This window comes from Chroicocephalus ridibundus, chromosome 8, assembly GCF_963924245.1.
Source record: "Chroicocephalus ridibundus chromosome 8, bChrRid1.1, whole genome shotgun sequence".
In the NCBI taxonomy this organism is placed as follows: Eukaryota; Metazoa; Chordata; class Aves; order Charadriiformes; family Laridae; genus Chroicocephalus; species Chroicocephalus ridibundus.
Window position 1 is genome coordinate 13,619,913 of NC_086291.1, and position 27,117 is coordinate 13,647,029.

Genomic DNA, 27,117 nt, shown 5'->3' on the forward strand with positions numbered 1-27,117 from the left:
TGCAAGTCACCTATGAAGAACGTGTAGCTTCTGGACTTGATTCAAAACCTGAAGTTAACAAAAATATTGCCGCTGACTAGCATGTGCTTCACAGCACCTCTACTAACCAAGAGGTTTGCTTTGATGCCAATACCTATTAAAATTATACATAGGACTAACTGTATGTAGGTTCAGCAAAGTAGCATTCTGCCGAAAACAACGTGAAATTATAGAAGTACAACCAAGAAGTTGAAGATTTCTCATAGAAGTGCAGGAAGACACACAAAAGCCCACTAAAAGTTGGAGGAAGAGGGGAAAAAATCATCCAAGATCAAAACCAAAACCTGACTCAAGGGCTATAGTTTTGCTACAAAACATATTTTCTTACAAAAAACCCAAAATCTGGCAAAAACCATGATAAAAAAGGTCCTTTCAAATGAACAAATAATATATTGTTCAAAGCTGCTTTTAAAAACACCTTGCTAAATAGGGACTGTAATTACCAAGCATAACACTTTAGTGTATTTAAAGTCTTCCCAACACAATTTATACCTGCAGTTCCTTTTGATATTGTTAGTCTTCCTTCTTTATTTTATACTGACGTTATACTGGTGAAACGGTACCCTCCTATATACTTTCTCCTACTACAGCCTTCATATTAGCTTTAGTCACACTACCTTGAAAAGTGCTTTTACATTAACAGGCACGGGAACATACGTATACGTGCATATGTGTGTATTCATCTATCTCTAGGCAAGCAACGAGAAACCAAATATTTACTAAATACTTTAAGAAATATAGCAATAATATTTAACCGCAACTATTAGTTCATCCATGTTTTTTCCATTACTTGTAAGCTAATAAAACACACACGGATAAAAAAAAAAAAAATCTACACGTAGAAACTTATTCTGCTGTAATAGTAAGGCGTTAGGGCACAAACATACTACACGTGTAACTGATGAGAGTGTTCTGTGATGTCCCCATTCCGTGCCACCGCCCCCCCCGCCGCCCCCCCGGCCGCCGCTCGCCCGCTGCAACACTGCCCCCTGCCGGCGCCGCCGGGCACCGCCCGCAGGGACCGCCGCGACGCGCCCCTGCTGGCCCCGGGACAGACGCCGCTGCTGTCTTCCAAAGCCTGCACACACAGCGGGGGTGAACGCAAATGAGAACCGGCTATTTCTCGGGGAACAAGAGCTTCCAGAAGCAGTCCTAAAAATGAGTTGTAATTCTTTCAAGTTTTATAAATCTGAGGCAGCTGGTAAAAAATGAACGGTGATCCCAGAACAAGCCCAGCCTTTTTTATTTTAAGAAAAGCCTGAGCTGAACGGCATCCGCTAGCCAAAAAAACTACCTATTGGTTCGGAAACTGGATCCCCATGGATTCGGGAACACACAACGGCAGCTTCATTTATTAAACACGTCAAACTGAAAATAACTGGTGGAAAAGAAGAAAGGACAGGAAGGAGAAAGAAAAGAGACACTAACACCCAAAAAAAAGCAGATTGAGAGAACATTAGCTATTACCATCCTGCAAATTAAACAATTACTCACCATTATTGTCTGTTACACAAGCATCCTTTCTAACACAAGTGGCCAATTTATTTATTTTTAGGAAAACAGTTGCTGTCAGTAGCAGCCCAATTCTCCTTTCAGAAGTATTAAATATGAAGCCCAATTCTCAAAAGCAATGAAACTAGGATGGTTTTACATGACGCTGTCTTTAATTCACCCCTTACTACCCTCAAGAGAAATATTCATCCCAATTTTAAGCAACACTTTCTGCTGATACACATCTTTTCCTCATGACAGGAGCTGAAAAGGAGGAAGTGTTCCAACTGACTGTAGAGTTACAATCCAAGTTTAAGAGACATACTCCTAATTTATTAGACGTACTAAACTCTGCAAGGCTCCTTCTCCAAGGATGCAGGATTTCTTCTACTCCTTAATGTTTACTTTTTGCTCTTACGTGGGGATTTAGACAAAGTATAATCAGCTGAAGCCCCAGAACCCCTAGACTGTCAGGTTTTGTGCTAAAATGGGCAGCTACAAACCCAGTCAGGACTGCAGCAGCTGCAGAACAAGCCCTTTGAAGCGAACATAGCTTAGATTGAAACTGCTATGAAGACAGGAACAGCAGAGGCTTCTCTCTCTCTCTTTTTTTTTTTAAAAAAAAAAAAAAAAAAAACTTTTACACACAAATATTCACTGACTACCACGGGGATAGATGGAAAGAAAGCCTCCTCTTTAGATAACTACTAGTTGTTTCTTTGTACAAGTCTCAGCCAAAGGAAACTTCAAAGGCCTCACTCGTTAAATGTCACGGCTGGTGCTCAACATGAAACTGCCCGTTCTGATCTGGTGGCGCAGCTACAGCCCGCACTGAGCCTGGGAGTGGGTATGTATTACGAAGTAATTGCTAAGCAATTGTGTAACAACAGAACAAAGTTCTGTTGAAAAGATCTGGCAAAGTCACAGCAGCAGGTCAGATGAAAACGTGAAGAGCCTGCCAGCGGTACCAGCCCAATACACCATCACGCCTCACGTGACGGCATCTTCTTTACTCGTTATCTGTGTCATCAGTGGTTTTACCTCTTTTGGTTGTTTGGTTTTTAATGCCCTTATCTACGTGTATGACACTTGGAACTTTAAAACAAACAAATCAAATCTAACACGGACTACTTAAGACTGTGTCAGAGTTGAGGTCTGCACCGTAACATAAATATTCTGTAGCATTCTACTGCCACCAGTGCGTAAAAGAAAAATGGTATCAAGCTAGCATCGATGGAAGAATAAAACATTAAGGAAATGATTCATAAAGGAATGAAGCCAAGAGACTATATCAAATATTAAACCAATAAAACCTCGGGTTTTATAAAAAAATATTTTATTTTTTTAATCTCATTTTATTTTTTTTTATAAAAAAATCTTTTAGAAAAAACCATAATGGGAATGCAATACAGAAAAAGGAAAAAACAAGATTCTGCATAGATTTTGTCAGAATAAAGAGAGATCTGCGCGCTCAATAATCAATGTAATACATCAAAATTTGTTCTAGTGGTGTATGTTTGTGATCTATCAGATACTTCCTGGCAAACTCTTCGTGCAAACCCTTAAGGGCACAAGTTCAATTCCACTTGACTTTTTTTTTTTTCCTCTCTCTTCTCAAAAGCTTTTAAAATACTAGGCACGAACAAGATTATTCATGACTAATTTGGAAGGATTATTCATTTTTAATAAGCTTGGTTTAGATCTCTCCCAGTGATACACCCAAACGAATAAACCAGGCTGTGCTAGCCCCATCTTTCCCCAGCTATTTTAGATAAGAGTGAAATCTGGGGTATCAACAGCCATCACTTTCCCAAAAGGCACAGAAAGGCTTAACTTAGGAGGTTAAGAATATGCACTCACATTCTTTCATTCAAGGGTCGTTCTTATATTAATTTAGGACAACGTGGGTAATATCTATTCAAAGATCACATTACTTGTGAAGTGTTCTGACTTAACAGTCTCAGAAATAGACATGTGTAACATTTATAACATTCTTTAAATAAAACCAGAGTAACTAGTATTTGCAGAGCAGACCTTCCAAAACCGCAATAAATTAGCCTCAAGCTATAATTCTTAAATTTGTTGTAGGGAAACAGATCTGTCATACCAAGAGGTACTGACCTTAGAATTCTATTTAAGGAAATTTATTAAGCACTCCACATCACAGTCTATATGGCTATACTACAATTTTCCAGCACTTTTCACCACAGACCATACTTTCTTCTCCACTAAAAACACATTCCCTATCAACTCTTCTAAAGTGGTAACATGAAACTGAGAACTGAAGTACTGTTTTTGGAAAATTGTATCTGGACAGACTGCAAGAAATAACTTACCGTTTTACACAAACCACTTAAAAATGGTCAGACACCTTACAAACATGAGGCATTATTCCCTACGCTGCTGCTGTGTGCTTCCACTCCTAGGCATGCACATTTTAAGAGATCCTCTCAAGCTAAAGGAGAGCTATTTAGCTACTAAAACAGCATGTTCCCATCCCTTCCAATTTCACAGATTTAAGTTAACCGGAATTGCCACGATAATGTAATACAGCTTTCATTAAATATCAAAACATTTCACAAGGACAATATTCCTCTCTGTGCATGAGCGCCCATGGCTCAACATTCCTTCCACGTGTCCAATTCAGTAGTGTGTCAGATACCCAAAACCCCCTCATATATTGGCTCCAAACTAAAAAATAAAAGCTGAAAATCCCAACCAGTCATTTCCTGTTTCAGAACAGAAAAGTCGCCCAAAAACCTATTTCTCCTTTTAATTGTCCACAAATTAGAAACCCACATAGGTATGTTTTCATCGTGGTTTTTGACTCGCAAAACATCTGTTACTTGCCAAAAGCTTTTTTTATCCTTCAGAGGAAAAACAAATTTAGTGTCACTAAATACTTTTCTAAACTAAGAAGTCACAAAATTAGCTTAAGATGATTATGGTTAGTACTAATGTTTGCACAATACAGATAAAAATACAGTATGAAAATAAAATATGAAATAAAATAAATCGTGTAGGGTATTTTAAATTATGAGGAACAGAGTTACTGTTATCATTAAAATTGATAAAACTGCTATGCGCTTATTCTTTGATTTGAGCAACAGTAAACAACAAGATAGACAATAATTTACATAAAAGTATGTGTTGAAAAATATTTCATCCCTGGTATAGCAGACTATTTCAATCCTTCTTTTCTTTCCCTCTCCTAAAGGACTGTATCATGAAACATAAAAAATGCAACAGAAATGGAAGTACAATGCAAAATAAACTCTACAGTACACGCGCATCTTCCTTCACATGTTCCCAATAGGTGGCAACAGAATACCAAAAATACACAGTTTATAACTCCTTCTTCATCCACAAAGTAATGGAAGCCCCGTTACAACTTCTATCAATGAACTCCCACCAGCAATTTTATTCAAATGAATCATTGCATTTCAGCAACAGAAATTCTCAGGACAGTTAATGTCAAAAGCCAGAGAATTCACAGAACAGGAGCAAAGCATTTATTAAAATGCTAGTGGTTATGAAACAACTGTTGGCTTATACTCAGAGCTTAAGTGAGGGAGTAAACTGTTACAAGCATGAACTGACAATAACAAAGTGTTTCTGCACATTAAAGAAGAAACGCTAAGGAGGAAAGAAAATTTTAGACTAATTTTTTTTGTTGCTGACATCCATACCTTGGTCTTTAGCAGCATTTATGTACAAGATTGAATAAAGTAGTGAGATTTTTTTAAACAGAAAGTTTTCATCTGACAAATCCAACTTTACCAGTAGCAGCAGATCCATACTAACTCCCTGATTCTTTGTAAGAAATGACAGAAAATCAGAGTTCTTTCCTTGACGGTTATACAACTTATATGTTTCTGTGGTACAGAGCTATATAAATCAAGTCTAAATAGTGACTACTTACTTCCTTTCAAAGTCAGCTAAGTCAGGATCCAAAGAAATTGTCTCTGTTGTAATTTCTACCTTTCTCACACTGCCAAAGAAGTCTGTTATCAGAACATTTTGAGGGTCCCGCTGAAAGAGATCAGTTCGGTGCCCAGGTGTGGAAACGCACAAACTTTTTGGACAGACCTGAAACTGAAAACCAAGATGGACAATTATATTCCGTCCCTCATTCATCGATAGTCTCTACATCCATCTTCCAAAATGAAATCACTATAAAAATAAAGACAAATGCCACACATAACTTGCATTCATTTCAGAACAAACTTGACAGCTGAACAAAATGATTGAACAAAAACATCAAAAGGCATAAACATCTTGATTATGCATTTCAGAAAACCTTTATCCTCACAATTACTCTGTTTGAGTTCAGAAGTGCTTCTGTGAAAGCCAACCATCAATTACACCTAAGTGATAAAATGCACAAATGTATTTCTGAATATAGATGCAGCAATGCTGCTATAACCTTCCAAAAAGCACAAGTGGGTATATATTCTTCATATTTACCAAAGGAAGGCAGGCAAAATTAAACAAGCCTTGATAAGTAGCTAACAGTAAAGGCTTCATGAAGAAGCAAGAATTTACATTTTGATTGAAAAGGAAAAAAACCTCTTGGTCTTATTTCTAGTTTATAGCCTGCAAATTAATGCAGAATTAGGATCTTCAAATACCAAAGGTGTTTTATGTAAAGTTCACAGAGACATCCTGTGAAACCTACAAATTAGCTAGACACCTTATTATATATTTTTTTCTACATATCAGATCCACTGTATCAGCACACATTGCAACACCTGGAAGACAAAAGCAGCACTAACAAACTGTTTTCACTGGACTCAATACTGTATAAAGGTACATTTGCAGAAAATAAGTAGACGTAATAGTGACAGATTTGTTGTAGCGTTTAGAGTATCTGACAAAACAGCATGCCTATTAAATAACAAGATTGTTACGTACCCAGCAGATATTCAAGGCAAAACCAACGCGTTTTGGACACAACGCCTTTTTGCACAAGTCCTACCACACTTACCACAAAAGTCTCTAGTATTTCCCATCTGGACAGACTCCTTAATACAAGGGATCTCGTAATGCACATGATATAACATAATAATCTGTTAGTATTTTTGTTAATAATGCTACATAGCTTAAAGTGCCATGAAATGCAGCCCAAGGCCTCACTCTCTCTAGCCTCCTTGATGAGCTTGGAAAGCTGAGTTCATGTCTCAGTCATTAGAAGGCACTTCACAATCAAACACACAACCCTGCTAGACAGAGGCACTGGCTCTACAATGCTCTGGACGGTTTTGTGAGCAAATGTTGCTGTCCGTTCAACTTACTGTTGTCCATTCCAAGTGATTTTCACAAACAGGTCCATCAGTCATTGGGATCTAGAGCTCATATAGCTAACTACCTCATGGGTCAGCTCTTACATAAGGTTGCATTCTTAGGACAAGATCACAGGTCCTAAATAGCTCAATGCAAATGCAGTCTCAATTATCCCAGACTACGACTGACAAAATCTGTGAGTTTCAGCCCACATTTCCTAGCAGAAATTCTGTGCTCAGCTTGACACAGAATGCATGGGCTTGTGCAGCGCTTTCTCTTAGGACAAGAGAGCCCTACACTTAAAAAGTTTCCCTGCGAGGAAACGATGTACCTGGCTTTTCCTCATAGAGGATCTCCTCATTCCTCCTTTCTGCTCCATTACAGTTTCTCTTTCATACCTTGCCTTTTTCATCTAAGCCTGTAAGCATACAGCATTAGGCTGCTGGTCCAGGGAGACTTCAACTCACTTTCACCTTTACCTTAACTGAAGCATACAAGCACACGTATCCACTGAGCTCCTTTTTAATGATTCCCAACTCTCTTGGCAGAGTATCACACAGCTGCTAAAGAAAAGACAGGGGCAGATCAAATCTTTCTGTTATCCGCCTTGTGAAGTGAAAATGAACCAGACTCATCAGCATCATGTTTCCCACACAAAGCCACTTGTCAATGCGCACAAACCCTCTTAAGTTCCAGTTTCACCAAAGTGCAATCAATTTTCTTCAACTCTGCTCCAACTAATGCCACAAACATGAAAAAAAAAAAAAGTCTCTGAAGTAAGCTATAAAAGCTAAGTATTGTTTTAATCCTGCTATTTGATGCATAAATCTATGCTGCAGTTATACTTTTAAATCTCTCTTCCAAGCTCTCAAGAGTGTAAATGTCCCAGAAAAACTGCATCAGCACTGAACGTGGGAAATTGATACTGCACCCAACTACTTCTAACCTGTCCCACCACAATTTTCTACCATAAGATGCTGAGATGAATCTTGAACAAAAAACGTGCAATGGTACTGAGAAGACGACTTCAGTATTAAAAATCTACCTATCCAGTATCAGTGTGAGAAAAGAAAGACCACAAAGCAGTTATATCACAGCAGACTAACACTAATAACTGAGATCTTCTGACAAAACAAGAGAAAAGGCAAACACTGGCGAGATGAAATACATTTGTTCACATGTCAATTTTTCCAAACCATTTTCAATAAGATACTATTCAAATACAGCTAAACAATTCCCCAGAATAGGAACTTTTTTATCTTGAATTTTCTTAACAACATTTTTAGCTATTTTATGACAAATGATATCTCATTTAGAAATTTATTTGAATCTTATTTTAAAAAGTTCAATTGTGTGACATTTCAATTTACTTTTTTGGAATTGTGATCAAATGGAAAGTCAGTCATTTGCACAGCTTTATGTGATCCCTTAGCAACACAGATGGAGCAGGTGGGGAGTAGGTGGAGTGGACTATGAAAAAAGATGTCTCATTCTTTGCAGGAACGCAATATCCAAATCTTAGGTGGATGTGAAGAGAAGCTGTTTTAAGAGTGGTTGGAGAAAAGTAAAGAGACAATGTGATAGAAGCAGTGTAACAAACACGCAGTACTTCTAAAAGAGCAGACACTTGGACATATCAAAAGATCAGACAACTAAAAGTTAGCTAATAATTTTAAAACGACTTAGTGAGCCACCTAATACATTATCCTGAGTTTAGAAAGTGTTAATTTAAAAAAAAAAAAAAAATCAGACTTGGATAAGCAGTATATCTTTGTTCTTAAACCAGTAGAACACTAACAGTGCATTCCAGTGTCAAGGTATGTGCTGTAACTGTTGGCAATAAATGGGCTTATATCCTTACCAAGGACTAACACCATGTCATTTGGGAACGCTTAGATGAAGGCCTGAAAAGCACCGACTCAAAATCAAGAGGTCACATTTGCCGAAATATGTGCATGTTATGACTCATTACATGATCACCACAAAACTTGATACATTTGGGTCCATTCTCTTCCCTTCCCAGAGCAACAATAGGCATACTGATGACATATGATAACATGACTTACATCACGTAAGGAATTTACCAGTATGGGGTTACTTCCCGCAGCTCTTCCTGAGTATTTGGCATATAAGCAAAAACAAAAACACAAGGGAGAATGTCTAGATATCTTCACCAAAGAGCTCAAAGGGCAAACTACTTGGCCAGCTAACAAATTTTCTATACGGTTCACAACTGGATTAATATCTAGCTGGCTAGACCAGTTATACCACTTATACAGCAGAAACCACTGTTCATTTTTTATTACTTTTTTAACATCCCTTCATTTTATGGTTTACAAAATAAAGTTCTAAAGCACTGTTTGATTGAACTGGATAGAAGATACTTCATCAATAAAGAACTTGCATATTCTTCTTTAACAAGATTTATTTTAAAGTTATTTGTATCCCATGATCAGAAGATATTAAATTACAGGACAGAGTTTCATTCCCGTGGTAGTAAAAGAATCTTGAATCTTAGTCACTGAATCAATTCTGTATCAACATAAAACCTGTCAAGTGTGGGCTGTTTAGAGTGAATTCTACTACACATCTAACAACCAGGATAACACCATCCTCTGTTGACAGAGGGTGGCATAAAACTTCTGAGCAGCTGCTCCTTTTACAGAAACAAAGCAAAGACAATGTGTTCTGTAAGTGATAGCTCTTAGATCACTGACACAGCATGTCAGGATTTACAGCTACAAGGCACCAAAGCATAGTGTATTACTACAATGAAACTAGTCTTGCAAGAGCAATAAGGGGTTAATAGAGTAAATAAAATATGGTTACTTTTTAAGTCATCTCCCCAGTGTATACACCTAACTGGTAGAGGCATTTTCATAAATTTTGTCATAGGTTATCTGGTTGTGGGTTGCCTTTTTTTTTTCTCCTATTCTGCCTCACACCTGAAAGCTACAATTAATATTTACCTAAGATATAATTAACTCCAAAAGCTGTTGGACTTGGACATATCTTGCTCTGGAATCTAAGCAGATATACAGAGAAATTAGTCTCTGCAGGCATTTGTGTGCGCACGATTAGAATTTTAACTGTTTAATCACCTTTGCAAAACAGTATCAATGGCTGCCTTTCCACACCTGCGAAGTGTCTGCTATTCATTAAACAGATTTTAGAAGATTCCTACTATCATTTTTCACATGCAACTACTTCATTCTATTGAAATTAATATTTAATGAATACTTCGTTCATTTTTCAATTAATTAAAAAAAAAATCTGGCTAATTTTGGCTAACTTTTTCTGTAGCCAGCAAACCACTTTCACACTGAGGACAACCCTTAAAGTGTTACACTAGAATTACATTTAATAATAGCAAAAAGACCCTCCCCCCCAGAGGTGCTTCCGACAGAAAAAGCAGGAGAACAAAAAGCATTTGGAGAGCCCTATGGACAAAATAAATTAGTTTTGAAACTGTTAAAGTCATTAGCATATTCATGTATGTTACGTGTTCTACTTACTAGGTCATTCATATTTGTCTGACTGGCTGGATGAATTTCTTCCAAGAACTCTAGCACATAGAATGTGTATCTGTCCATAAGATGAACGCCAATCCCTAGATCAGGTTGATGCTTAAAAACAACACACAGCAGTTATTGGACATTTGCAGGAAAGAACTCAATGTTTACAAGAGGGAACAGAACGTAATAACATGTTACAAAAGTTAAGAACAAAAAACCCCAACATTATTCTTAGGCAAATTACACAAAGAAAATGACTAGCCATGAAGAAACATATTGTTGACAAGCTGAATAATACAGTGTATTTTCATTTTTTTAGACTATATCCTGGTAATCCCCACGTTTGCCAAAAAGCAGGGAACCACTTCTTAATAGTCCAGTACAGATTTGTGGGCTGCCCTGACCTTCTTAGGGCTTGGAAAGCAGGGCTGGGAGAGACAGCTTATTTTACAGCACTGTGTGGGTTCAGGTAATCCTGACCTGCTGGTTTTGGTCTGGCTAGGATCTCCCTCTTATCACTCCTTCTGTAATTCAGCTGCGACATAATTACAGCAGGTGAAAGGTAGTGGCTTTTTTGTTTTGGTTTGGGTGTGGTTTTTTTTGTTTTGTTTTGTTTTTTTTGTTTTTTTTGGTTTTTTTTGTTTTTTTTTTTTTTTTTTTTTGTTTTTTATATCAAGTGTAAGAAGTCCTAGGCTGAATATTCCCTACACATATCTCAGTAGTCTTCCCATAAAATTTCTTCCATCCTAGACAATGCATAAATTGGCCAGCAAGCACAGAAATCCATCATTAGCCTGGTTCTTTGGGACAGCACACAAAAACAGGCAGGAAAAGTACACTTGCAAGTTTTGTCAAAACCACACTTTGTAACTGAATGCCTTACACATTCATCAACAAGACAGGAAATTTTTAGTTAAAAGTGAATAGGACCTGTGCTCTTAACTCAGGCATTCTGAAAATTGCCTTCAGGATCACAAAAATCTACTTACCGATAAAGAGTCTTCTCCAACTTGGCTGCTAGCCAAGGCCATTATATTAGGTGAATAAAATCGTTCATACATGGATGCTCCTTGACAAGTATCAATAATAAACAGCAATTCATTGTACCTGAAAGAAAGAAGAGAGCCTCCTAACCCGTCTCTCTTTGAATTGAAACAACATATACATACTTCGCTCTTTAGTTACCAGGAGAGGTACCAGGAGTTACCAGAAGAGTTCACACTGATTGACTGTAAAATGCGAGTTTAGTCAAAGCAATACACAAGAGAAGCTTTAACTGCAGCAAGCTGAAACCAAAAATTAAAACTCTTCATTCTGAATGCAAATTTTCATGAAATTTAATGGACAACAGATAGTGCCACTTACCTTCAGTAAACAAAGCCTACTGGTAAGACTTCAGGCATATTCGTGAAACACAGTATTTAACTTCTAAATAATACTTTTTTCTTACCTTCTTTTCTGCCACATTTGTTCAAAGGCATCAGCAAGTTCTACATTTGTGATTTCTTCAGAATCTTGAAATTTTAGGAAACCATTTCCACCATGGCCTGACAGAAAAATGAGAAGTTATCTTCCTTTAAACTACATACTTGCCTATTCAACCAGGCTGATAATTTTTCCAAAAAAAGGCAAACACAATTCTCTTTCTCTAAACAGACTCCATCAAAAGAAAATATTAGTACAGCAAGAACAGTATACCTACATCATTTAAACTGGAAATGATACTTGCTAAGTACTGCCTTACAGGGTTTTTCTTACTTAGTATGACATACTAAAAAAAGAAAAAAAAAAAAACATCCTTTCGTTGATCCTTTTGTTTGTTTGGACTCCTGATGGGATTTCATGCTTTCAAACAGGCCCATCCAACTGAACAACAAATACCAATAAATTGTATACAGAAACCTGTAATTACCTGTCATATATATTAGAATATTGCTTCTGTCATCAGAAAGAAGACGTTTAGACCGTGGTGTGCTTGGGGGGATTCTTCCTGTTAATACACGCAAGAAATTTTCGACAGTAACCTATGAAGAGAAGCACAAAGTAATCTTCTAAAGAGAAAATTACTGATTAACAACTCTAGGCCGGGTTACATAAATTAAATAACGGAACACTAAAATATGCACTGTATCTAACTGGACTTAATATTGCACGGTATAAACTGCATAAACAGACATCTCCTGTTTAAGGTTTTACTGCAGGTTCACAATCATTTGGTACCTTTTCCTTTATCCCACTAACATCAGCCTGTTACTTTATTACATCAAATAAGTCTACTATCATTACAATTTCTAAATACATTTTCATTGATCTGAAAACCTGTCCGCATATAGCTTTTTTCTGCCAAAGCTGTTCATGTACTCACAAAATGCTCCAACATTAGTGTGCGTTACCATGGAAAAATAAAAGTTTAAAATCCCTCTGCAACTCCAGAAAGAAAAAACAAGATCAATTTCGGTTACGTAAGCCTTTGAGTGATCAGGTAAGACCCCATCTGGATGGTGATTGTAAAACATTCTATAAAACACCGCTTCCTCTTCATGCAGATGCACACAGCTCAAACGCTAGCAACAAATCCAGGCTCAGGAAAAAAAAAAACGGTAAAAGGAACACATCTCTTTTATTGTTGTATCTTCACTTCTTTACACAAAACTTCAGAGAAATAAAACATCTACTATATACTTAAATATTCTCCTACAAGCCTTTAGTAATGATAAAATAGCACTATTAAACTGTGCAATTGAATCCAATTTAAGATCAACTGGTAAAGACACTGTCTGTTTGAAGGAATACTACACAAAAAGGTGTCAGAATGCAGACTTCTATATACTATTATATCTATACTATACACTATATACTCTAATTACTTTACAGTAATGATCAGATTATGGCTTTTGTTTTATTTTGATAAAAGCACATGCTTAAGATTAGAAATAGAATCACAGAATCATTTAGGTTGGAAAAGACCCTTGGGATCATTGCGTCCAACCATCAACACCACTCTACAAAGTTCTCCCTTACACCATATCCCTTAACACCACATCTAAATGACTCAAACACATTCAGGGACGGTGACTCCACCACCTCCCTGGGCAGCCTACTCCAGTGTCTGACCACTATGTAAGTAGGTCTCCCTAATAAACACTTCACTTGCATGCCAGAAGTTTCACAGTGGTGTTAAGGGTTTGCAAGATGAGATACTGACTACTCATTTCCAAAGAAGAAAAATTTCAGTAATATGTGTGTATTCCTAACACACACAAGTTCCATGCATTATTTTAAGTGTGGAGATTCCATTATTCAAATTAGCCAATACACAACATATTTCTAGTATAATAAATTTCAAATACAAAACTGAGTATCAAAGGGGGGAGGGGTGTGTATCTTAAATTTATCAGTCGATAATAAAAGCCCAGCCCAAAACCAGTAACATGAACAGAAAGATTTCTTCAGACTTCACAGATGTTGTATAAATCTTAAAACCAACACTCAAAACAAAGACCCAGTGATTTAATTAAAGCACAGTCACCTCATAGCTTCTGTAATCCACTTCCACATCATCTCCATACACGTTTAGCTCCATGTTTTTATGGCTAAACACAGTAGCTGGTTTGGGATTTCTGGGATTACATGCCATATCATCTGCCAGCATCAGGACAATGTGACTAAGGAAAAAAAAAAAACCAAAAACATTTCAGCCATTCTACCGTCACATAACAGTCAAATGGAAATTACAACAACACCGTCCCGTGATTACAATAGCTTATAACATTAAGAAGATTCCTGGAACTGTAACTGAAACTTTGCTTAGTTATATCTTATTTCCTTATGCGCATCCTCGCTATTATAAAGATACCACATGTGAAAATGCAGCTACTGCAGAAAAATGCTATTTATCGGTGGGGTTAAGTTAGGCCAAAGATGAGCACGAGAGTAGTTGACGTTAGCAACTTTATGATACGGACTTGCCTGGACCTAGGCTGGCAGAACTCTTAATAAAAAAATCTGGAGATTTTTATGGGGGACTAAATCATTTCATGCAGTTCCACAGAATAAATCCTGGCCTGTTTGCACGTCTCAGATCAATTAAAACCATTATGACAATTTTTAATTAAATTTGAGGAGCTGCTGAACATTTCTCAAACCATTATACTACATCTAATAAACTACTGTATGATTATCTGTGTTAATGGAATTTTCCTGAAGAACACAAGTAGGCTGACACCAGACATTTTATCTTCTTCATACGACCAAGAAAAAAATCCAACCCAGCATTTCATAGTACCAAGAAAAAAAAAAAAAGCAGCACATTATAAAGCTGTTCCAAACTGCACGCAGCCAAAGATCTGTATTTCACCTGACAGGGTGAGGTTTGGGTCAAAATATGAAATAACAAGTCATCGCTGGAGACTGTTAGCACTAGGAAGAATGCACCAGAGATGTCTGGAACACGGTGAAGCCACTCCTTTCCTTGGATAACCCTGTCTTGGACATAGTTTCTCCTGGACTATGATCTTTGTGTTCTCCTAAACAATGCTTACAAAAGGAAAGGGCTACAAAGATGATTAGGGGACTGGAACCCCTCTCTTATGAAGAAAGGCTGAGGGATTTGGGCCTCTTCAGTCTGGAAAAAAAGATGGCTGAGGGGGGACCTTATCAACACTTATAAATACTTAATGGGTGGGTGTCAGGAGGATGGAGCCAGGCTCTTTTCAGTGGTGCCCAGCGACAGGACAAGAGGTAATGGGCACAGACTTGAGCATAGGAAGTTCCACCTAAACATGAGGAGGAACTTCTTTACTTTGACGGTGGCAGAGCACTGGAACAGGATGCCCAGGGAGGTGGTGGAGTCTCCATCTCTGGAGACATTCAAAACCCACCTGGACGTGTTCCTGTGTAACCTGCTCTGGGTGACCCTGCTCTGGCAGGGGGGTTGGACTAGATGATCTCCAGAGCTCCCTTCCAACACCTATCATTCTGTGATTCTGTGAAAGCTCTATATCCTGCAAAGAATGGTGCTAATTCAGGCTCTCAGGCACACAGCTACAAATTAAATTGTGTCCTGCTATTTAAACACCATTCCTGTGCTTGTCATTGTTCACCTATGTCAGCATGAGCACTCTAAGAGTAAAGTTATTCTTTATTAAGTGCTGATACACTTCACACACGCACACACACAAAAAAAAAACGACAAAAAAAACCCCACACACAAATAAGAGAAATGCTGTCCAAAATAACATAAGCATAAATCCTCAAAAATAATCACAGTAAATTATTTCAATGGGAATAAAATGCTGGCATAAATATGAAGCTGTAATGACAGAAGCTGAAGGAGGACAGCTACAGAAGAGAAATAGATATTTTTTTTCTCCACACATGCACAGCAGTATGACACTGTAAAAGTGTCATTAAAAGGGAATTAGTTGGAAGTAAGTGTTGAATATATGCCTTGCAGATTTACTGAGATGGTCAGCAGTCCACTCGTTTTTTTGGTATTATGCTCAGAAGAGAATATTCCAGACTCAGCCATCAGTTAGGCCTACAGTTTAGCACTGTATTTTTGCTAGGAATATGTCTATTAAAAAAAAAAAAGAATAAATAATCACACACCACTCAGTAAAAGGTTCTGCATAGTAGTAGTACAGACAGGTAAGCACAACCATGCGAAGTCTGTATAATGCATGGCATTCTTAAAAGCATATGAAATATCCCATGGTGAAACAGAACCACTGTGTACAAGTGGTTCACACAAGCAGCAAAACAATCTAGGTGTTAACCTGCAGCTTAACTGTTAAACCAAAGTAATCTAACCATATATTGCATTGATGCTATTTTCACAATGTAAAACTTCTACCACATAATGATTCCAGGAATCAAAAGAATTTCTGGATTCATTTTGGCTTTAATTCAGCAAAAATTTTACAAATTGGAGCATTGTGCCCACATGTCAACAAACCAGAACAACTTACAGTTACAAAGCCACAAATAATTTTCTTAATGAGTTCTGTTATTGGATGACAAATCTATTTAAACCACCAAATTGACACAGTTCCATTCAAAATGAGGCTATGTACAAACCCCTCCAAAAAAAAAAAAAACCAACCAAAAAAACCACCAAAACCAAACAACCCCAAGAATCATGATAAATGTTTACTGTTAAGATGCGATTTAGGGGTTTTGCAATGAAGAAAGAAAAATAAGTAGAGGAAGAAGTTTGTCTAAGGGGGAAACACACTTAAACCCATGTAAAAAAGGCTGCAAATGGGAAAAAGTAGTCTCTCTCTCTCTAGGTCTTCTCCAACGTCTTATTCTTGACCTTAGTCTAAAGCATTGCTGGCTTTTTGAGATTGATTTCCAGATCCTTGGGTACGGATAAGAAACTGATCAGGCTACTGAACATCAGAAACCCCCAGCCACGCTGTAGTTTTTGCAGTATTTCTAAAACTGCCATCTATTTTGACATTAGTGGTGAAAATGGATGCATGCAGAGAAGATGAAAGTCCTCAGATAAGGGTAGAGCTAGTTAAAGAATTTCTAAGGTAGTGCCTCAGGCGCCTATGATTCAAGGACTACAGAGGAGAGAAGACAGATGCTTCTGAATGAGATGTGCAAAAAAAATGCCCTATTTCTGTGGCTTTCAGCCCACAGTGCTAAGGCAGTATGTTCCCTTGGATTTATAGCCCCCAAATGCTTCCAAAAATTGGGTTTCAACATCCCTTCTTTCAAAAACTGAGAAGTCACTCTCCTCTTTTTAAAAATAAACACAGGAAACAGGATGATACTATCCACAGGAAGCTAAGTGGAGACTCCAGCTACTATAGTTTTGGACTTCGACAAAAAAATACCATACAAATTTAATCCAGCGGAACATGCATTATGCAATGATGAAGAGGGCCATACCTCTTTAGGCAGACATGTCGGAAAAACTACCAGTACTCTAACATTAAAAACCAGGACCACCAGGATTTCCATAGGAGCCTACAGTCTACTATTCAATGGATGTTGGTACCTAAAATTTGTTTCCACAGTTTTGGTACAAGTAAACTGGATTACAAAACAGATGGATGGAACTGTGCCAATACCCCTAGAACTTCCAGTAGGAACACAACTAAAAGACACTTCAGAACAGTTTGTTCACCTTCCTAATCCTGTTGTCAAGAAGGGATACTATTTTAACCATTGTGCTATTGCTAGGGAAGCACAATTTGTATGGACAAAGCTTCTGGTTTCTCTAAAAATGTATTTTTCAAGGCTACATTCAATATGTAGAAGCTGCTTTGTTCAGGGCCTTTAGAGACTCTCAGTGTATTTGCAGATACGGAAGTTGTACATTTTAATACAGTTAGGGTTGCTAACATCTCCACACTGAAAGGAAATTAAAGTACAGCAAAAGCCATATCTCAGAGTAGTACCGTCACTGCTGAATGCATTTATCAATTTTCACATTATGCTTTCACCAATTTGCTAAATGGTACACTTTAGTGGCCAAATAGCTCCTCGTGTTTAAAATCTAATTAGCCTATTCCAACTGGAAGTTTTATTATATAACTTGTTGCTCTTCCTTTTGAACAATATTGCTGCACTTTTCAATAAACTGAAGCAATCACATCCTTTTTACTTTTATCGGATTAAACTGGGAAGAGATGGATTTTTATACCGCTTCAGACAACAAGAGAACTTTAATAGCACATTTGCAAGGAATTGTATTCACCAAGATTCCCTCACCTATCAGGAATGCCCAGTCTCTTGACACTTCTGTACACCGAAAGAGTATTTGCCACATGACGATAATTAAACCAGAATCGAGATGTGCACACCTTGAATTTTTAAGAAAAAAAAAAAAGAAAGCATATTAAATAGCGTAAAAGATACAAGTTGGCCTGTCACATTGCATCAGAAGGCCGTGATTGCGGGAGTACCAACAAACTAGTGACAAATCAGAAAGAACATAGCAACACCAAGAAACTCATGATATAAACTATATGAATCTTTTTGTACCAAAGCAACAAATGCTGAATATAAAAGTAAAAAAAAAATATGTTCTTAACGTACTGACTCATGAAAAAATTGCCATAAAACCCAACTAAGTATAGAAAGTAGAACTTCAGGGAATAATTCAGCAATAGTAAGTGGTAAGCTAGTTTTTTTCATTTGCTTTCTCCATATCAAATGGAAGAAAGACCAAAGGAAGAGTTCTCATCTCAATAGCAAACCCATTCTGGGAGCATTCTTGCACGAAGGCGTAAGTAAATTCATGCAAAAGCCACACATAAGGGAAAATACACTGAGGATATTTGCATTTAAGGAGTCGCATATAATAAAATAAGAGCTAAGTGAGCTCTAACCAAAATCTGAATACAAACTCTCAAAAATATCAAAGGAGTTCAGGTTCTACTGTTCTACCAGGAATATGGCTGGGGATCAGCCATTCCTGTACTTAAACTATTCCCTAGGTCAGGGATTTCATCCGTCCTCAAAAACCTCAAACCAACGAGATTACAAAAACCTCCAGAGGCAATTGCTGTAATTCCTTAGGAGCCTTGTCATTGCCCTTGTGTTTAACTCAAGCTCCCCACTTTTACCTTGGTCCGCACCAAGGACAACAATTCTCCTTTGGAGACAAATTTCCTTTGATTTTACATGTCTTTCAAACAGACAAAGGAAAAAAGCATTTTAGAAGAGGTGGCTTTAAAACCACAAAAATAGAGAAGCAGGAACAAGCACTTAAGAAAGTTTTTTAATTTTTCAGCTTTAAATGTGCGGCTCTAATTTAAATAGAAACATCTTCAAGGTTACACTATGAAACATCTTTTTGTCTAGCTTTTTCTTAAAGAATACTAGCTTAAATAATAATGAAAATAACAACCTGAAAGGATCCCTTTGAGTCTCGATGATCCTATCAGCTAGGAAATTCAGGAATCAGTCCATCAGAACATTTGTCTTTCAGCAAGATTTAAAGCTCTGAAAACTAACTGTGGCCGATCTAGCTGTGTCATTTCAAGATCTTATCATCTGCCCCTTTCCTTCATTACATCCACAGTTTTGTGGAAAATGTGTCTATGCTTTAAATATAGCTATTCACACTTCAGCATATTAATTCAAACTACTGATGAGGTGGGACTGCAGTACAATCCCAGGCTTGAAGTGCCTAACAGCAGTAAACCCCTCCCTATTTTAACTGCTTAAAAAATTAGTAGCAATTGCCATAAAGCTTGATCATGAACTACTGAAAAAATGTAACAAGCAGAATCTGTAGAGGACAGAAAGCATAGCTCCTTGGACCTAATTTTCCACTTGCTTTGTGTGTTTTTATAGGTACTAATAAAAGCACCTATTTGTTAATAGTATTAAAGTAGTACTTGACGTTTTAATAGTTTCAAGTTTGTACATTGTAGAATATAGAAATTATTCCTTCTAATTCAATTAATTACTGTGAACTTTCCTTTTATATTGCTGAATTTTAGCATCTGGAAAACAAACAGCTGCTACTGAGTAATTACAATAGTGTTCTGAAACAAATTAGTCATTAAGATCTGAATTGTGATTAAGAACCAATTGTGTAGCATGATTCGAAGCTAATAAAAGATTCATAGCAAAGAAAAATAGATGAGGATAAAAACAGTTGATCTAAACATTATGTTGCCCGAATTTTTTTCATTCTAAGCCTGTTACACAAGTTAACAGACCAAGAACAAAAATTAGAAATAAATTGTACCTTTCTGCTCAAAGATATACGCTTCTCTGATATCAGAATTACACTTTTGTTCAATATGCAGTATGGCAATTTAACTGTTTTAATGATGTCAGAACTTTTGTTTTATGAATCCTGCCATGTAGCTAGACATTTTTAGTGCTTAAAATGCAGTCACACTGGAAAGATAGTTTTATTATAGTGTAATAAATTTGCAGGGACAATTTCAAATTTATTCATTTCCACGACTTTATCTTTCCGTTTCTTTCAAATTAACAGAATTCCTGAGCGACCGTTGCAATTATGGCTCCTGATGAAAAATTGTCAGCTTTATTGGAAGAAAACAACCTGGACCACACTTACCAAAACTGCCCAGTTATTTGTATGTCCACTTCTAAAGAACTGTTCTGCTTGATCCTAAAAAATGGAGAAAACATTAGAGTTTTTTCAGCTATATGAAAGAAAAGACCGCTCCTGCTTTTGTTGTTTCCATAAAACAGCGTTCAATGCATGTTTACCACACCTTAACACTGAATAAACCTTACAAAAGCTTCAAGAAGGTAGTTTTTCTTATTCCAATTTGCACATTTCATGCAAGCTAACTGCTCCAAATCTTCCCTTGAAACTCACTAAATAACAAAGGAAAAAGAACTATTAGTCACTTTCAGCTTAGTTAAAACAAAAAGCCCACACATCTTTATTCCAGAGGACCCTTCAAGAACAAAATAAAATTATTTATTGACCTACAGCTTCTTCTTTAATGAGACAAGGGGCTTGGATTAATTTCTATTTTCATTGTTCCTCTCATCTTTCCAAAAGCGGGTAAGTGAATCTGCAATTTTAACCCATTTAAAATCCAGGTGTCTACATTTACCTTCCAAAACCAGGAGCTATGACAACAACCACCTTCTGTATAATCTGTGTCATTCACAGTTCCCACCGTGCTTTGTAGAGGAGAGGGTCTTTTAACGGACAGCATAAATTGGGACACAAAAAGGGGCTAAGAATTCCTGGAGTTAAGGGAACGAGTCTCTCACAGGACAAGAATCCAGACTTGCTGACTGAATCAGGCTCATTAACTCTCTGAGGGGTACTGGGCTGATGCCTGCGGTCTCACACAGTAACAGAAAAAGTGTTTGTTACAACATATGTAAAGCACGCTGTACTTCAAGTGCCAAGCAATCTGCAGTTTAATTAGTCATACAAAGACTCTAAAAATATTTCTGTTGGCTACTTTTTGTCCTGTTTTTAGTTAATTTCAAGTATAACAATTTGTTAACAAAGCAGAATTCGAATGCAAACAACACTCCAGAAGTAGTGTGGGCACCGTGCAAAAAGCATAATTATTGAAATATGAAATTACTCCCACTTGAAAGAAAAAAAAAAAGGGGGGGCAAAAACCCAAGAGAATATTAGCTCCTTCTGTGCGTAAATGCCTCGCACCTGCGAGAAGGACACCGGGAAACGCGGCCCGGGGCGCCCGGGCAGCGCCCAGCACCCCTCCCTGGTTTTTAACCGATTCACACCGAACTTCGCCAGAAAACGCCCGGGAAAGGAACGTAAAAACACCGACTACTCAAAGTTACCTGCAAACGTACTAAAAGCCAGGGTGGGGTGTTGTTTTTTTTTAACTTTAAAGAAGTTACATGTGCCTGACGAGCCCCGCCGTTCCCGGGACGCTCCGCTCCGCACACCCTCCCCCCCGGCCGGGTGGGCCGCGGCCCCGCACGTCCCGCCCACGGGGCAGAACGGAGCCGGCGGGGCCGGGGGAAGGGTCCTCCCAGGGCCGGCAGCGGCGCGTCGGGCACCGTCCGCTCTTCCCTCCGTTCGGCAGCGCCGCGCACGGACTGCGCTCGCCGAAGCCACCACAACCCAGAGCTCCGCGGGGCAGCTCCAGCGGCGCGGCGCAGCCCCCAGAGCGGCGGCGGGGCGGGCTCTGCTGCGGAGGGGAGGAGATGGGGGGGAAACAGCAGCACAAGAGCCCGCGGCATGGGGCCGCTCGCCTTCTCGCTCGCTCTCTCTCCCCGCCAGCCGCTCCCACTAGCCTCCGTACCTGGACGCCGCTGGCGAGCGCTGCGCCGCAGCACCCCAGGAGCAGGGCTGCGGCGGCGCGAACCCAGGCGGCGGCCGGCGCGGCGGCCGCCATCTTACCCCGCCTCCTCCGCGAGGCTCCGGCCGCCGCAGCTGCCGGAAGCGGCCTCTGCGCATGCTCCGCGCCACCGCCTCAGGGCGGGGAGCGGGGACGCCGGCTGCCTTCCCTCAGCTGTCCCTGCCGTCCTTCGTCCTCTGTCGGCGCCTGGGCGAAGGCTGTTTATCAGGACTGGTGCCCCTGCTCTGAGCAGCGCCAGGCGCTCAGTCACGTATTAGAGCGCCCGTGGCCTTGCCAGCCTGTGGAGGGCTTGCTTCAAATTCGATTTTTAGAGAGCCGCGGCAGTAATGGTTGCAGATCTCGGCATCGCCCTGAGCACACGTGTTCGGTGTGGCTCTGTGGGAGGTGATGCAGCCCTACCCCGACCTTCCCCATTCCGTGGACAGGCCCGGCTGGCAGCAGAAAGCACTGCGGCCTCGCAGCTCGCCTTCGCCTTGGGAGGCAGCTGGGGGTGTTAACGACAGCCGTTTCAGCCTCACACCAAAAATACGCTCAAATCACTGGGCTTTGTTGGAGTTCCCGCCAGGGCAGGGCAGGGGGCATGGGGACCTGTGGGCCAAGGGTGGCCTCAGGCCTTGGTGGCTGCAGGGCAGAGCTGCCTCAGAGGGCGAAGGGGAGAGCTGGGGAGAGGGACTGCCTTTGGTGGGGAGGAGAGGGGGATGTGGATCTTGTGTCAAGATGCCTTGCTATAGCCTCGCCTTTGGCACATACATCCCTCAGAGCAGATGAATCATCAGATTTTTATTTCAATCTATTGAACCACTTGGTATGATTCTTTTATTTCCACTAACTCATCCTGTCACCACCTTTGTTCAATCGACTGATGCCTTCCATTAGTGAAGATTCAGAATCTGCCCTGAACCATGGAAACTATTTCCTGCTCCCTGTACGTGTCATCAGTAATGACATTCTCAGACAGGAGCACATTTCCATGTATTGATGCTGGGATTTTAATAACATCACGTTTTCTTTTTGAAAGCATCACTGCTTTCCTTGATAAAAATACTCACCTGTGATTAGATCACCTTTTCTTTTTTGTGCCTAAAGCTAATGAACTTACTCCCTTTCGAAGAGTATAGCCAGCAGCTCCCATTGTGCCTGAACACAGCTCCTGTGTGAGCCTTTTACGAACCTACTGAGAAGTGCCATGGGCATCTGTGTCCCTCCGTGCCTGCTTGTAAGCTGCAGTGTTTATCTTCTTGCTCCAGAAAACTAAATGAATTTAAGACTAGGGCCAAGCTTAAGCTTTTTCCTTGCCCCTTCAAATGCTTCCGCTTAGGTCTCTGATCATTCTCAGATGTGTTCAAGACGTGTCAGTAATTCTAAAGGACAGGCAGCTATGTTTCAGAGCACGTACTCGTGCAGTTTTATAAACTGGTGAGTTGATTTCATGTGCTTTGACTTGAATAGCTCTTCATTACCTTTCCTCTCCCATCTGGAGTTGGTCAGATAACATGTGACAGAAGGTCTCAACCTTTGCCTGAACTTTCTGTTAAGCTTAGTTCTTTGCTTTTTGCATTTATTCCAAATATTTATCCTTTGGTATCATGCATATTGGTCTTTGGCTTTTCCCATAGAAATAATGTCATCAGCTGTGTCCTGATGACGTGTCTTTGAACGAGGCGTTAAGTCCTGATGTTCGTACCAAATGAAAAGTCAAATGTTACCAAAAGGTAACTTCAGCTTACCAAGAAATATTCCTGACATGAGAAGTAACAAACAAACATTTTATGTGAATAAAACTTTAAAACATCCTATTCACTTAAAAACTCCTGAACCTTCTGAAATTTGTATCACAGGTGATGTTAGTTTTGTCATTCTCTGGAATACTTGGCTTTGTAGTTTTAATAACATTCTTCTTTTAAGGTCACTGTGTATGATTTGCTACATAAGACAAAAGGAAATGGAAAAAACCCCACCAAGTTTCTGTCATGTCTGTCATGTGGCATTGGAATGATGTAAACATAGGCTATCGCCTATGGACTGTACAAGCAGACATCTGCTACTTGTGCTGAGCAATTAAGAAGTGTAGCAAATTTTCTTACATGAAAGATCCCTTGCAGGGGGTGAGACATTTAAAATACTAGGTTTCATCAATAGTCAGAATAGTTTAAGCACACTTGTCCAGTCAATATTGCTGCTATTTCTCATGGGTTATATGTAGTTGGTTCTGCAATCTACAGGAAGGTTTAGCTGGCTCTTGATGTAAAAGCATAGGTGCAAAGTCATCCCTCTTGTGTCACATGCTGTCTGCTGCAGCGTGAGCAATGTTTGGATCAACTACAGTCACACCGCAGGTGTTCCTCTTTGATTGTAGGTGTTCAGGTCATATTGCTGCCTTTCCATCCTCAGTGCTGCAGAGACAACACTGAGTTAGGGCAAACTCAGTTTCACAAGCTCACTGGAATATTCCAAAAGAATGGCCATTATTCCCCCTGATTTATATGCCACCTAATCCAGTGCATAGTTCACTGTCTGTGGTTTGCCTTCTGGATTCCCTTAGCCTTCTGGAGTGTAGTTTGTAATGGATCTATTTCTTCTACTTCTGGCTTTTATTTCTTTACAGTCTCAGTCTCCCATGGGCTTTAGTATTCATCAGTCACGCATGAGTGTGCCAGTGCTTCAGGCACTATTCCTGGAGGTGGTATCGCTTTTTTTTTTTCCCCAGTAAGATAGTACCAAAAGCTTTGCCTTCGTTTCTTTCATCTTTATTCCCTTAGGCAGCTCTCAATACAGACTTGGTGTTTGCTTTCGTGCCTGTTCAGGATTTTTTTGTCTAGAAATTAAGCTCTATGCTGTCTGCTTCTGTTCCTTCATTCTGCTTTGTTTTCATGCTAATCACAGTATTTTTCATGCTCTGAGTCTCTTTAGCTTGACCTTTGCCACAATGTTTCTTGTACCTCATGCTGAGTAATTAGAAAGGACACCAAATGTGTATCCCAAAATGATTTGTAATTAAAACAACTGTTTAAAAAGCTGCTGTAACTGCAGCTGGTATTCACATTGGTGCACATCTTGGTGCCCTTCCAGATTCTTTCCTTCTCCACCAGGTTGCTCAGGCCCTAATCCTCTAATCTGTACCCTCTGGAAATTGCCCTCTAAGAGCCATCTGTCAGCTTGCTCCTGTCCAGCATGGAGCAAACCAACCTAGCCTTCCTCTGAGGAATCCCAAGTATAACTCCAAAAGCTCCTAAAATGGGGATTTGTGCCTACTAGAGTTCACTTGACACTTTTTGACCACAAACATTTTTTTTCCTGTACCAAAAATAACAATTAAATGTCTTTAATTTTCTTGGTATTAACCTTGATTATATTACCTATAGGTATCATAGTGTATCTCTTCCTTCTTCTGTACTCTTGATCCTTGTTCTGTGTTGTTTCTTTTCCTGTTTTTATCAGACTTGCACGTACTGCCTGATAATTTTCTACTGTAGAAGATAAAGAAATATATCTTTGTCTGTATTTATTATGCTTCCAAAAAAGAAATGAAAAGGAACTCTTGCAATGAAGTAAGTCAACAAGACTGATTCTTAAGGAATCATCAATAATCGCTCAACTGTATTATCTCACTAAAAAAATGCAGATTTATTACTTTCTTCATTTTGACTGTCAATACAATACAATAAAAAATTTGTACCAACCAAAAGTATACTACAGTTTGGTATCTGAGTTGATAAAATGTCTGTCTTCAAATATGGAGCCTGAATGAAACAGCAGTAATCAAATTAATGATTGATCTTATTCATTTGGGATTTTTTCCATTTCTGTTAGTGGAAGACTGGCTTGACTACAGAATGTTTGTACTTCAAAAAGATTTACAATAGCAAAGTAATACTGATAAAAAATATGCAAAAACAATAAGGTGAGAATAATAGACACAGAACTTCCAAAGGAAAATAACTTGAAAGAAGTCTTGCTTCTAATGTTATCAAACTGAAACATTTGTACTGAACTGTGCTTATCAGTAGATTCTTTTTGAACACTGGTTAAACACGTTAGAATGTACACTTCTGTTCATCCATAGCATCAAGTTGCTTACTTCTACATTGGAATCAAACTAGACAGTATTTTTACGGCTATTTACAAAGTGAGATTATAGACATTATTTTGCACAGTGCCTTTTGAGGTCAGAATAGAACACAGGCAAAAGCCTTGAAACCTACAATGAATTTCATTTGACATTTGTTCTTAATGAATTAACCATCTACCTTGTCATCAGTTCTGTTCTGTCGTTAATGATGCAATTACCACCAGGTGTGGAGTTTCCGTAACGCTGAATTGTGTAGTAATCCAGTATTGCATCTTCAGAAGACATAAGGTTACAAACCATTCCAACAGCTTATCCTGTTGGTAAAATAAGTAAAATATGAGAAAACAAAATATGAAAAAACAGTGGCAACTTGCTTATGTAGTTTGTTAGGTATAATGGCAGTCATGAAATATGAATGCACATTACATTTGGTCTCAGTGCATCAATATTTTTCTCAATAGAAAACAATGCTGAAAACTTTTATCAAAACATTCTCATTTATTAAAATATCAAAATACATTAAAAACACAGCAGTAAAAAAAGCCCACAACTTTATCTTTTTAAAATTACCCTTTCCATTGTATTTTCCATTAATATTTCAAAAGGGTTCATTCTCAAACAGAAAACTCGTGAGCTTCTTAATTAGGAACAAGATAAGAAACCTAATTAAATTGCCCTAAATAAAGCTAAGTTTATAACCATAGTTTTACTCTTGATTTCAAGCAGTGGATATAACACATCATGTCTTAGAATCATTAAGAAGTCATCATTTTTATTCCACTACTAGTTCTGACATTGTTATGATAAATCCAGCCTGTGTCCCAAACACAGCAAGTGTCTGAATATCTCAGGGAAGTCCTCCCTGTAGTGACTGAGCTGAAGTGGTCTCACCTCTGCTGCCTAAATTAGCTCAAGTAAA

The 27,117-nt window shown here is 38.8% G+C and overlaps 1 protein-coding gene across 2 annotated transcripts in view; it reads right to left on the reverse strand.

Annotated features, from left to right (window-relative positions):
* The window catches only part of PIGK (phosphatidylinositol glycan anchor biosynthesis class K), a 72,089-nt gene extending 49,885 nt beyond the window's left edge, over positions 1-22,204 (reverse strand). Inside the window, exons 1-9 of one of the 2 annotated variants that reach the window (XM_063344756.1) lie at positions 22,073-22,204; positions 20,383-20,436; positions 18,054-18,145; positions 13,858-13,993; positions 12,241-12,352; positions 11,779-11,875; positions 11,318-11,435; positions 10,329-10,439; positions 5,453-5,625 (exon numbers count right to left, since the gene is read on the reverse strand). In XM_063344756.1, the coding sequence (XP_063200826.1) occupies positions 5,453-5,625; positions 10,329-10,439; positions 11,318-11,435; positions 11,779-11,875; positions 12,241-12,352; positions 13,858-13,993; positions 18,054-18,145; positions 20,383-20,436; positions 22,073-22,165 (986 nt within the window). In that variant the 5' untranslated portion in view covers positions 22,166-22,204. Of the gene's footprint in view, positions 1-5,452; positions 5,626-10,328; positions 10,440-11,317; positions 11,436-11,778; positions 11,876-12,240; positions 12,353-13,857; positions 13,994-18,053; positions 18,146-20,382; positions 20,437-21,605; positions 22,026-22,072 lie in introns of those variants that run through there. The other variant, XM_063344755.1, reaches the window with a different exon arrangement.
* Positions 22,205-27,117: the final 4,913 nt, after the last annotated feature.